The 12835-nt window shown below is 44.5% G+C and overlaps 1 protein-coding gene across 1 annotated transcript in view; it reads right to left on the reverse strand.

The window, feature by feature from the left end:
- The window catches only part of dctd (dCMP deaminase), a 34897-nt gene extending 22369 nt beyond the window's left edge, over nt 1-12528 (reverse strand). Inside the window, exons 1-3 of the mRNA XM_046327461.1 lie at nt 12373-12528; nt 7844-7961; nt 1388-1523 (exon numbers count right to left, since the gene is read on the reverse strand). Coding sequence (XP_046183417.1) covers nt 1388-1523; nt 7844-7961; nt 12373-12440 — 322 coding nt within the window. The 5' untranslated portion in view covers nt 12441-12528. The remainder of the gene's footprint in view (nt 1-1387; nt 1524-7843; nt 7962-12372) is intronic.
- Between the last annotated feature and the right edge of the window lie 307 nt (nt 12529-12835).

A 12835-nucleotide genomic window follows, 5' to 3' on the forward strand; every position in this document is an offset into this window, starting at 1 on the left:
GCAACAACAGGGGATTGACTACTGCTTATTGTTAAGGGCTTGTCTGGTTTGAAAGAGGTTGTGCACTGTAATGAGAGGCAGCTATGAGGTGAGGCGAGAGAGAGAGAAATGAGGATGAGTGTGAAAAAGAGCACCATGTGGTCTTGAGAGGAAAAAGCAGGCCCAGACAGATGGAGCCTAGCGTCTGTGAGTGCGAGAGAGACCGGGCATCGGGTGGTGAGAAAGCAGAAGTCAATCACCGCACACACTTCACATGTTGGACTGGCTAGTACTGTTCAAGTGGCTAGTGCGATTATGGCCTAGCGGCATGTCAGTTGGGGTTCACAGTTCACGAGCTGCTGAAATGGCCGGCATGTTGCCCAGGCCTGGGTTCAACCCTTCAAATGCTTTAGTTAAGATTGATTGGCCTTGTTTGGATCATTGGAACCAATGGAATAGACCCAAAAATGCTAACATCGCTCATATGGTGCTCCAAGTATTTCAAAGAAAGCTCATGCTGTTTTAACCTAGTTCCGACTTACGTCAAGTTATGGAACCAGCATACACAAAACATTAAGAACACCTGCTCTTTCCATGACAGACTGACCAGGTGAAAGCTATGATCCCTTATTGAAGTCACTTGCTAAGTCCACTTCAAAAATCTGTGTAGAGGAAGGAAGGGGGACACATTATAGAAGGATTGTTAAGACTTGAGACATGGATTGTATGTGTGCCATTCATAGGGTTAAATGGGGAAGACAAAAGATTGAAATGCCTTTGAACAGGTTACGGTAGTAGGTGCCAGACGCACCTGTTTGTGGGAAGCATTAGAGTCAATATGGGCCAACATCCGTGTGGAATGCTTTCGACACCTTGTAGAGTCTATGCCTCAACTAATTGGGTGGGGGTGCAACCCAATATTAGGAAGTTGTTCCTAATATTTTGTACACTGTGTATATTGTAGTTCACATTAACCTAGGGTTCCTCATTGTGGTGATATTAAAGTAAATATTACCGCAGGGATAGTAGGTAGTGGTACTATAGGTAGCTCCTACCATAAGGATACTTGGTAGTGGACTGTGGTACTATAGTGATTTTCCTAGGTAGCTCCTACCATAAGGATACTTGGTAGTGGACTGTGGTACTATAGTGATGTTCCTAGGTAGCTCCTACCATAAGGATACTTGGTAGTGGACTGTGGTACTACAGTGATGTTCCTAGGTAGATCCTACCATAAGGATACTTGGTATCCAGTCTGTCGTCAGCAGAGCGGGACCAGGTAGATCCTACCATAAGGATACTTGGTAGTGGACTGTGGTACTATAGTGATGTTGGTAGGTAGATCCTACCATAAGGATACTTGGTAGTGGACTGTGGTACTATAGGGATGTTGGTAGGGAGATCCTACCGTAGGGATATTTGGTATCCAGTCTGTCGTCAGCAGAGCGGGACCAGGGCAGCAGGTCATCATCACAGCCGTTGGGCATTCCGTTGTAGCCGATGCCCACTATCTTATTCTCCTGGTTAACAATACATGCTCCAACCTAGCAGAGAGAGAGATCATTTAAAGTTCAGACAGAGTGCGCATATTATTTCTCAACTGTGTTGCATCTAGACTAGAAGATGTGACTGGGCGTATCATTGGTCACCCTCAAAAACTAAAATGGCAAAACATTATGTATTTGGGTGAGAAGATATTTTTATACCCAATCTAGCCTAGCATGTAGGCCTAAGAGTTTAACATGTATGCAAGTATACAGTGGGCTCCAAAACTACTGGCACCCCTGGCTGGCAATGCACAAACAATACTTTAATATATATATATATATAATTATAGAAACTCAAAATACCAACGTGAGAAATACTGTACTTTATTAATGTTTCAATGGAACCAACCAAAATCATACAATTATTTAATACAAAATGGCCATGGTGGAACATTGATTTTGTTGTCACAGAACCATTTCTGTGTGGATCTTGGAGGTACGTTTTGGGTCATTGCCTTGTTGGAAAGTCCACCTAGGGCCAAGTCCCAGCCTTCTGGCAGAGGCAACCAGATTGTCAGCCAGAATTGCCTGATACTTGGTGGAATTCATTATGCCATCAAATCTTAACCAGTGCCCCTGGACCTCTGGAATTAAAACAGCCCCAAAACGTCACTGACCCAGCACCATATTTCACCATGGGTAGGAGGTGCCTCTCCTTGTATGCATCTCTGTTGACGCAAAACATGATGCTGTATCTGATCAAAACATTTTATTTTGGTCTCATCTGACCAGAGCACCTTCTTCCGGTCATAACTTAAATGACGTTTGGTAAACTCCAAGCACTTGCGTCTGTCTTGGGGTCAGAAAGGGCTTTCTTCTGGCAACCCTTCCAAAGAGCCTGTGGATGTGGAGGTGGCGTCTGATGGTGCTTTTTGAAACCTGGGTGACCCCAGTGATTCTGGGGGTTTTGTTGCTTCTCTCGCCATCCTCCTCCCTATCCTGGGGGGGGGGGGGGGGGCATAATGGCTCAATATGGTTCCTTGAGACTTAAATTAATTAAATTAAATTTCTGGTTTCATTTTGGTAGATGCAATTTACAATCATCTTTAAGGGTGCCATTCATTGTGAAACCTTGATTTGGAAGACATTGATTTTTAACTAAATCAATAAATGATTTTGGTGGGTTCCATTGAAACATTAATAAAGTACAGTATTTCTCACATGTTGGTATTTTGAGTTTCTATAATTATATTGTTTATGCATTGCCAGTCATTTTGGATCTCACTGTGTATGTAAGTAGAGGCAGAGCAACTTGGCATGAAGGGTGGAGGTCAATGTTCAGTGGTTTAGAGAGTTGGGAAAGAGAAGAGAGGGCTCTCCAGCTGAGAGCTAGGCCAATTAGAGATAGAGCGAGAGAGATGAGAGTGGGGGGGGTGGGGACATCAACTTATCAGGAATCACATGAAAGCACAAAACCTCTACTCCACCATAACGAACACAGTGGAACAACCAATCAGGAGGGAACAACCAATCTAACTCACAAAAACATAGAAGTTTTCTAACCACTTCTTGGCTAATAATGATCGGTCATCTAAGCAATGAGGGTGCGGCGGTAGAACCGTACCGTATGCCCTTCACTGTACTGTTAGTTTTCTCCAGGTGAACTGGCATAGCTCCAACACATCAAACGACCTAGAGAGCCCACCCCCCCGCCATGGCTCTCCCCAGGACGCTGTGCTTTGATCAGGGCTAGAAACGCTCCGCCAGGCTCCTTATCACTTTAAAAAGACCCACGCACCCGCCCCACCCCCCCAGCCTTACCCCATCCATCAATACATAAACCCTCCCCCACCCTCCACCCAGCTCCATCACTCATATGTTAGAATGATAAAAGTGTGTCAAAGAAATGTGTGAAAGACGAAGTCAGCCAGAGAGACAGAGAGGGAGAGACAAAAAGACGAGCGAGAGAGAGCAAAATGATAGAGGGTCCTTCTCGGTGTCATAGGACTGACTAAGACAAAGTCAGACGAAGCTTGAAGATGATACGTAGTGTAGCTGTTCAGATCACAGATCAAATTAAGTTCAGTCTCGACTCTCGTCCCCTTGGATTTGTGCTGTGTGCACACATGCGCCTGTCTAGAGAGCATTGCTGAATTAATGTAGGGGGCTTATTTGAAGGATACATCTGACGAGGGTAGAGACTAGAGAGCTGAGCTGAGCCTTAAAACCGAGGCTGTAGCGTACACACAACCACATTGACAGAGGGAACTAAAGGGGGGGGGCTAAGAAAAAGTGGCTTCTTGAGAGAGAGCCCACTGAGGGACAAGCTACCATCCTTTCTTGTTGGTGGACTGCGTCAACTAAGGTGGTCAGATATCAATGGGGGAATTGTGGCAAAAGCGGAAGGCGGAAGCTTCGTCCTTCGGCCCCCAGTCTGTAAACAGAGGCCTCGCGAGGACCCGCCACTGAGACATGAAACGGCGCCAGATATCCCTTTCTTCCGAGAGGGAAAGAGGATAAAATAAAGGATAGACGACTAAAGCTCCAAACCCACTGTTTCATCCTCACACTGTTTTGATCAGGGAAGGCTTGGCTGGTTTAAAAACTTCTGTCATTCTTCTAATCCCCATCGCCTCCACCTCTCCCTCTCTCCCCCCGAGGTGGAGACAAGACAACATCCTGAACTAGTTTAGAAAGGAGAGGTCATTAGAGAAGACTTGTTGAAATTTCCTCCCTTTCTTTCTCGCTTCCCTCTGTCTCTTGATCTCCACCCCCCCCCCCCCCCCTCTCGTTCTTTCTGGGCTGGTTGGTAACTAGTGCCGAAAGAAAGTATTCACACCTCCTGACTTTTTCCACGTTTAGTTGTGTTGCAGCCAGAATTTAAAATGGATTATATTTAGATTCTCGGTCACTGGCCCACACACACACACACACAATAATCCATATTGTCAAAGTAGAATTCCAAATCATTAAAAAATGAAAAGCTGAAATGTACGTTTTTTTCTTCTTTAAGTATTCAACACCCTTTTATGACAAAGCTAAATAAGTTCAGGAGTAAAAATGTTGCTTACATTTACATTTAAGTCATTGAGCAGACGCTCTTATCCAGAGCGACTTACAAATTGGTGCATTCACCTTATGACAAATCACAGTAAGTTGCATGGACTCACTGTGTGCAATAATTGTGTTTAACGTGATTTCTGAATGACTGCCTCATCTCTGTACCCCACACATGCAATTATCTGTAAGTTCCCTCAATCGAGCAGAGAATTTCAAACACAGATTCAACCACAAAGACCAGGGAGGTTTTCTAGACACGCATCTCATGTGCACTCACACACACACAGAACAAAGCCAAGGGGACTTTAAAACAGTTAGAGTTGAATGGCTGTGATAGGAGAACTGAAGATGGATCCACAACATTGTGGAAAAGAGATATACTTTGGGTCCTGAATACAAAGCGTTATGTTTAGGGCAAATTCAACATCTGAGTACCACTTCATACTTTCAAGCATGGTGGTGGTGGCATCATGTTATTGGTATGCTTGTCATTGGCAAGGACTATGGAGTTTTTTGGGATGAAAAGAAATTGAATGGGTGAATGAGTGAAAAAAATCTATTTAATCCAGTTTGAATTCAGGCTGTAACACAATAAAATGTGGAACAAGTCAACAGGTGTGAATAGTTTCTAAAGGCACTAACTCCCAGCAGCAGGTGTGGAGTCAGAAGGGAGGGATGGAGGATTACTGGATCCGTAGACCCCCTGCTGTGCCCCACTGCCCCCCACCCCCACCCCCTCTCCTTCCCCTGGGGTTGAGCTTATCACAGAGGAGCAGAGCCAGCTCTCATCGAGGGCTGGATGATATGGCCAGCATATCATGGTATTTTTCTAATGTTTGACGGTATATTTTAGTATTTGGTATTTTATTAGGATCCCCACTGTTGCAAAAGCAGCAGCTACTCTTCCTGGGGTCCACACAAAACATGACATAGTACAGAACATTAGTCGACAAGAATAGCTCAAGGACAGAACGTGTGAAAAATGTATAGGCACACGTAGCCTACATATCAATACATACAACTATCTACGTCAAATAGGGGAGAGATGTGCCGTGAGGTGTTGCCTTCTGTTTTTTGAAACCAGGTTTGCTCTTAATTTGAGCAATATGAGATGGACTGGAGTTCCACTCAATAATGACTCTATATAATACTGTATGCCTTCTTGAATTTGGAGACTGTGAAAAGACCCCTGGTGGCACGTCTGGTGGGGTAAGTGTGTATGTGTGTCAGAGCTGTGCGTAAATTGACTATGCAAACAATTTGGGATTTTCGACATTTTTTTTAAATAAAAAGAAGTGATTCAATTCATAGCCAAGAGAGACTGGCATGCATAGTATTTATATAAGCCTTCTGATTACAATGAAGAGCAGAACGTGCCGCTCTGTTCTGGGCCAGCTGCAGCTTAACTAAGTCTTTCTTTACAGCACTCGACTGGACAATAATTAAGATTAGATAAAACTAGAGCCTGCAGGACATCTCTATCACGTACAAACCTCTCCCCCATCTTTACAACCATTGAATCGATACGTTTTGACCGTGATTGTAAACTATCTAAGGTAACACCAAGTAATTTAGTAATCAACTTCTTCAACAGCCACAACATTCATTACCAGATTCAGGTCTAGAACTTAGGGAATGATTTGTACCAAATACAATGCTCTTAGTTGTAGAGATATTCAGGGCCAGTTTATTACTGGCCACCCATTCCAAAACAGATTGCAGCTCTTTAAGGGTTTCAGTGATTTCATTAGCTGTGGTTCATACGTTATTTTATAGTTTTGAATAATATAAATATTTGTATTTATTTATGAGTAGTGCATGACCCAAGGGTGGAAACAAGTGATTTCAATGAGTCTCTCCATTTTGATTGTTTTATACTGTTCAATTAAACTTCAACTCTGAATTTTTCATAAATGTCTGCCTTTCCTGCACTAATTTGAGATCATATCCACACTCCACATAGCGCTGCACTCTATTGGCAAATGTTGCAATTGTGTTTTTTAACCAAATGTTGCAATTGCAATTTGACTTGCGATTTAAACACTTGGGTGAACTGTTGGAATCATATAAATATTATTATTATTTTAAATCAATAGTTAGAATATAATAGTGGGCATAGTGTTTTACATGACAACGAATGAAAATGCCAGGGAGGAGTTATTGTGACAGGGTAGAAACCAAAGTTGCTACATTACATTTTTTATCTTACCTACTTCATGTAGCTTACATACTCATGCTTTGTCTAATACTCTTTGGTTGCACGAACATGCTGATTTAGGCCTAAACCGTGGTATCAGGCTTGTATAGCTAGCTAGTTTTGCTCTGACTCAGTACATTTATTAGCTAGCTATAACTAGCGATTAGCATTAGCGGTTAACACGATTTAGTGACAACTTGCTAAGAGAGACAAGCTGTTTGAAGATTTATATTACTGAATGCAAGTGTCGTAGTCGAGCAACAACAAAAGCACTCCTTGAGTGACAGGGGGCGGGGCTAGGGTGAGAGAGACTTTTAGATTTACTCACACACTAAAGTGCACATACACACATCTGGATCAAATAATTTATTGATTTAAATTCCCTAATAAACCCTGCATAGTCCAGACTTCCCTCAAGACATCTCTTTTTGACCAAATATTTTTAGGATTGAAAACCTGTAGCCATTTCCCCCCCTCCATTTCACTGATATCCCTCACTCCATCCATCCACTTCTGTGAGTCAGAAATCCATTTCAAAACAAGCTCTAGGTTGATCATCAAACTAGACAGCGCAGTGCAGACAGGGGGTATAGGTGTCGAAACAAATCAAAACAGACATCCAACTTGGCGCTTACAGGCCTACACCAGAAAACCAATCCCTGACTAAGGCAGACAAGGGCTAAGGCCTCCAACTGCTTGAAACACACCACCCAAACCAGGTGCTCGCCCCACAGCCGGGAACTCTGGGAACTCAATCAAATACCCGCCGCCGCCTTGACCGGCAGTGTCAAAGAGAGGAGTCCGTGCCAGGGCCTGATCAGAAAGGCAGGGAGGCCTTATTGAGGGCGAAGGGCCTGGCATCTGGATTAATATGTAACAACAGGTGGGGCTGTGGACGCCTTACACAGCCGTGGTAGAGAGAGAAATGGAAAGAAAGGTGGTTGGAGGGTCAGGGTCAATGAAGAGGGGTGTAGGGGGTGGTGATGTTACCTAGGATCTTGAATGCTTCTTTGAGTTGTGTGTGTGTGTGTGTGTGTGTGTGTGTGTGTGTGTGTGTGTGTGTGTGTGTGTGTGTGTGTGTGTGTGTGTGTGTGTGTGTGTGTTATATATATGAGTTTACCTGTGAGCTGGGATCCTTGCTTCTCTGAGCTGAAAGGAAAGCTACAGCCATGAAATATTCAGGCCACTCCAGGTAGTCCTCACGCTTTTTCGTCTGAGCAGGATCAGAGGCCGGGGTCCTGATGGAGGGAAAAGAGGAGAGGAAGAAAGGACAGAGGAAAAGAAAATGGAGAAAGGTCAGAACGGGAGGATAGAAGGAGAGAGACAAACATGAAAACAAAAGAAAATGGAGGTCAGAAAAATGGGCAAAAGAATAGTGGGAAAGAGAAAAGGAGGGTAGCGTTAGAGGTTGAGGAGGGAAGGAGAACAGGGGAGTCAGAGAGACAAGACAGAATAGAAGGAAAGTGACAAGGTAGTGAGGGATGGCGTATAAACAAAAATAGAACCTTCAAAAGGCTCGTTTGTCAAAAAGGAGCAGTCAGTGGCATTGGTCACGTGTTTCACTTGAGGTCAGCATGATGTAGTCTCGGTCTCCGTCCTCTTGCTTTACAAAGGAAAACACGTGCTGGCGTGAACGCAAACACAAGTTCAGTCAGACACTTCACACACACACACACACATCCTCACAAGGCCACCAGTGCGATGATTCAAAGGGCTTCAAACCTGGGTCTTAACCCCACAGAGAATAGACGCCCACTCCCTATAATTACAACACCCCTATCTAGAGACCTCACTATCTCAGCATACATTCTTTGTGTTTTGAAAACCATTATATCCTCTCTTTACTGCTGTGCTCCAGGCCACTCACCCACCATTACAGATCCAGACACAGGAACCGGGAGCTATTATGGGTACAGTGGCAGAAAGTCCCACTGGGCCAGGCTGGAGCACCTTGGAAACTGAAGCAGCAGTACCCAGCAATTAAATCCTACCCATCTGGCTGTCACACCAACCTAGGGCGGATCGTGCCATAGATCTAGGCCTAGATGCCACGTCTGCCTGTCTACAAAGCACTCTCTAGAGTGGATCCAAAGACACAGTGACGGCAGAAGAGGAAGGGATACTTTGAACTCCTCCACAGTTTGGAGTGTGATCTCTCGGCCGTGCGTTTGACCTGGCAATTAAACCCTACCCACTTGGCTGTCACATGACAAAGAAATGAAAGTGGCCCTATTGCCCTAGGTTGGCAACCGAGACCCATTGTTGTCCGGCAATGCACGACGACTGCCTGTCTACAAAGACAAGATCGGTGACGTCTTTCGCCTATACCCCTGCAGACACGACTGGACTAGAAAGAAATGAAGGGATCAAAGAGAGAGGGAGAAAGAGGGATGCGTTTGGAGTCCGACCCTTTGAACTCCTCCACAGCTCGGACTGTGAGATCTCTCGTCCCTACGTTTCAAAATTGGCTAATGGTTGACAGCATGCGGAGCAAGACTGCCAAACGGGGACAAACTTTAAAGCGAAGTGACATTCAGGCGTTCGGACGCATTAAGTGGTGCACATCATAGGGCAGAGGGGCCGTCGTTGCGCAAAAGACAAAGAAACTGCTTGTTTGTTTTTCATTGTGGCTTGATCAAATGTGGCATATTGCATTTAATTAGGCCTAAAGGATCTAGTTAGAGAGGCTGTTGTAAAATTATTTACAGTTGATGTAGATTTGATTTGTTCAAACTGTTTAATAACAAGATGAGAGGAATAAAACATGAATTGAAACACATTCGGTTGAGTAGGCCTCCACATTCCAATACAGACCTTCAATTTGATCCAGCTTTTTAGGGAGTGTCTGACTCTTCCTTGATACATCTAATTAAGCATTGGTCTCCGGGGAAGCTTTGGTAGCTTAAACGTCTTCTGTTATCAATTTGTGCAGAAGGGCCTTCCTTCTCATTATTCATTAAAGCATCACTGAACCAGCCGCAAACCTTAATATCTCCCCACCGGAGACCTGACACCTGGTGGTGTTCACACGGTCATTCAGAAGCCTGGAATCTTCCTGCTGTCATATGTTCAAATGCTGACATAGAATTACAATGACTAAAACAGTCAGACATTCCATTCCCCAATTGCATGCCGCTCAAGTTCAATTCATTGTAATTATATGGTTATATTAATTATATCCTATACTGCTCTAATGGCAGCTGCTGCTGTGGTCTCAGTGTCACCCAGGACATTAGTCCTTTAATGAAACACAGATGAGTGTGTTCGCTCCCCTGGGCTCCACAGGCTTTCCCAAGCACCAGATTGTCATAGAGGTCCTACACTCTGCAGAACGGTGGTCGGCCTTCCAAAACAGGATTTTCAACCGTACAGCTGCTGGGAGAAGAGATAACATGACATGGGGTAATTCTTCCTGGGCGTTCTCCCTTCTGGGGTTTATTATTCCCGCAAATGCCTATTCCTTATTGGCTTAATGAGCTGGAGGATTAGGCTATTATCACACTTCCAAGCAGCACGTCAAAATAGGACTTTTCCTGGCTATACTCGGCCCTATATCGTAGGCTCTATCTGGGAACAGAATTTAGAAAATTAAGGCATTAGGCTACCTAGTTTAGTGAAAGTGCACAAAGCCGGTCAGAAAGGGACGCTCGACATAGTGATTCGTATTAGGGAAGGCAGGAAGGCCCTTCAGAATGCCAAGTTTGCCAACATGCATGTTGCACGGGGATGGAAATGTCAGAGGTACGCGACCTAACTGAATACATGCACCCTATGCTTGCTACCATAGAATTAGGCATTTAAAAAGGACATTTATGGTTGCAACCAGTTCAGAGTTGATATGGAATAGACAGGCCTATATGCCTAGCCTTCAGCACCAGCATTCTTCACAGCAATGATGAGAATGCAAACTCAGAGCTTGGTCAGAAGAACATGACCAAACTGTCAACTCGATGGCAAGCAACAGTTACTCTGAAGGCAGCCTAAAGAGTTCAGGCTGAGGGTTGACATGGAAAAGGTATAGGCCTTTAGCCGAAGCATTCTTCACATCAATGAAGGTGATACAAGTGTAAGCAGAGCAGAGAGCCGAAAACATTTGAAGGCTGAACTAGTAAAAAGAGAACAGCTGTGTGCCGTACACAAAAAATATTTATGATGAAGGCTAAACATGATGCAACCAGTCTCAAAATGCCATCCAGATTTCAATCAACCACATCCGGAACTCAAGCCTTCATAACAGCATGAAATCACGGTGGAAAGAGACTTATCGAGCTAGGCCCTGGGAGGCACCAGCTCATTTTGGGCGATCAAAACAGCCAAAGTGGGCCCTCAGCCAGCTTAAAGTGGTGGTGAAGAGGGCCAGGGGCCACAGGGGTTGGCCCAGGTCCTCTTCACCTTTCTGGGCTCCTGGCACTCTGCTGGGTGTCGGGAATCCCTCCAGGTGTGTGCGAGACGATTGAGGGCATGTTACGGGTGGAGCTAGAGTGCTCCTTGTGTTTGACATTTGACACAGAGTCAGAGTGACAGTGTGGTTGGGACTAGGAGTAGTGTGTGGGATGTGTGTTTGTGTCCTCATTGCCCTCCTGCGCGTTAGCTTATTCCCTGTGCCAACACTGCTGCCATTCCATGGGCACACACTCAACAGTGGGGGGAGACACGTCCTCCCTTTTTGAGGGCCACTGATTCATATTGCACTCGTTTCAGCTGAAGAGAAACTGTATGTGTGTCACAGCTTATGCAGTATCCATATTCTACATCTTACACATCCCGCCCCCATGTCTTTCACCAAGATGGCATAGGGAACTAAGGGGAGTAGATAGAATATTACCTGACGCTAAATACAAAACAGACACAGGAGGGGGGGCTAAGTGATAATCATGTCTGAAGAGGATAGAGGATGATATTTTATCCTGAGAATGGCTACAGTGGTTTCTAAGGTGTGAAGTCCTTTTCTGACTTTGCGTCGAGACACACACACGGAATGTGATGACTGTTGAAGTTGCCAACCCTCCCCAGTCTGTCTCACACACACACACACACACACACACACACACACACACACACACACACACACACACACACACACACACACACACACACACACACACACACACACACACACACACACACACACACACACACACACACACACACGTTCCCAATGCAGTTATTAGTTTTTTGGCATGTATACATTAAATGCCTAGCTTGAATGTGACCTTATTTCAATACACTGTACAGTAACTTAGCTAGCTATCTATCTTACATGTCTAATAAGGTCCTTCTGTAGCTCAGTTGGTAGAGCATGGCGCTTGTAACGCCAGGGTAGTGGGTTCGATCCCCGGGACCACCCATACGTAGAATGTATGCACACATGACTGTAAGTCGCTTTGGATAAAAGCGTCTGCTAAATGGCATATATTATTATTATTATATTAATGACTTTCTGAAAATGCTGCTAAAAACAAACGCGAGCTATGTTTATATATTGACGTTGTAGCGTTGTGTGTTATCAAAGAACTGAAAGAGTTGGCTAGCTAGATACTACTACTTAGCCTAGCTAGCTAGTCCTACCGTGAAACGCACGCAACCAAACAACTGACAATTCGCTGCTAACTTCAGAATGAAAAGTAAAAACAAAACAAAAAAAGTTACCCATTCAGTTGAGATGTCTCGTTCTTAATTTCATGGCTCATCTTTGCTTCTGTGCTGGCAAGCTGCATGTGATGTGTCGCCTTGCTGATACTGGCATACCGCGTCACAGGACAAGACACAAGGCATGAAAATCTCCCGCGCTTGAAAATGTCACGTGGTCCAACCACCAGCCTATGATAGGGAATGTGTAAATCCACGTAGTTGTCTTGTTGAACGAACATCTGTAGAGCGCGTCAAACTACAGTTAGCCTTCCAATGTGGACAATATGTAAAACCTGCGGAATGTGTGTACTCTCTGCCACTGTAAACTGAAGCTGAAGCTGCATAGGACCAAAAACAGTTAAGTGAGTGACAGAATATATCCTCCTCCCCGCCACTACGTGGCAGTCATGTGTTTTACTAAAACCACAGATTAAAATAAAGGAGATTGTACCATAATTCTGTTACCGAATTTTACATCTGC

Source organism: Oncorhynchus gorbuscha, linkage group LG24 (assembly GCF_021184085.1).
Source record: "Oncorhynchus gorbuscha isolate QuinsamMale2020 ecotype Even-year linkage group LG24, OgorEven_v1.0, whole genome shotgun sequence".
Lineage (NCBI taxonomy): Eukaryota > Metazoa > Chordata > Actinopteri > Salmoniformes > Salmonidae > Oncorhynchus > Oncorhynchus gorbuscha.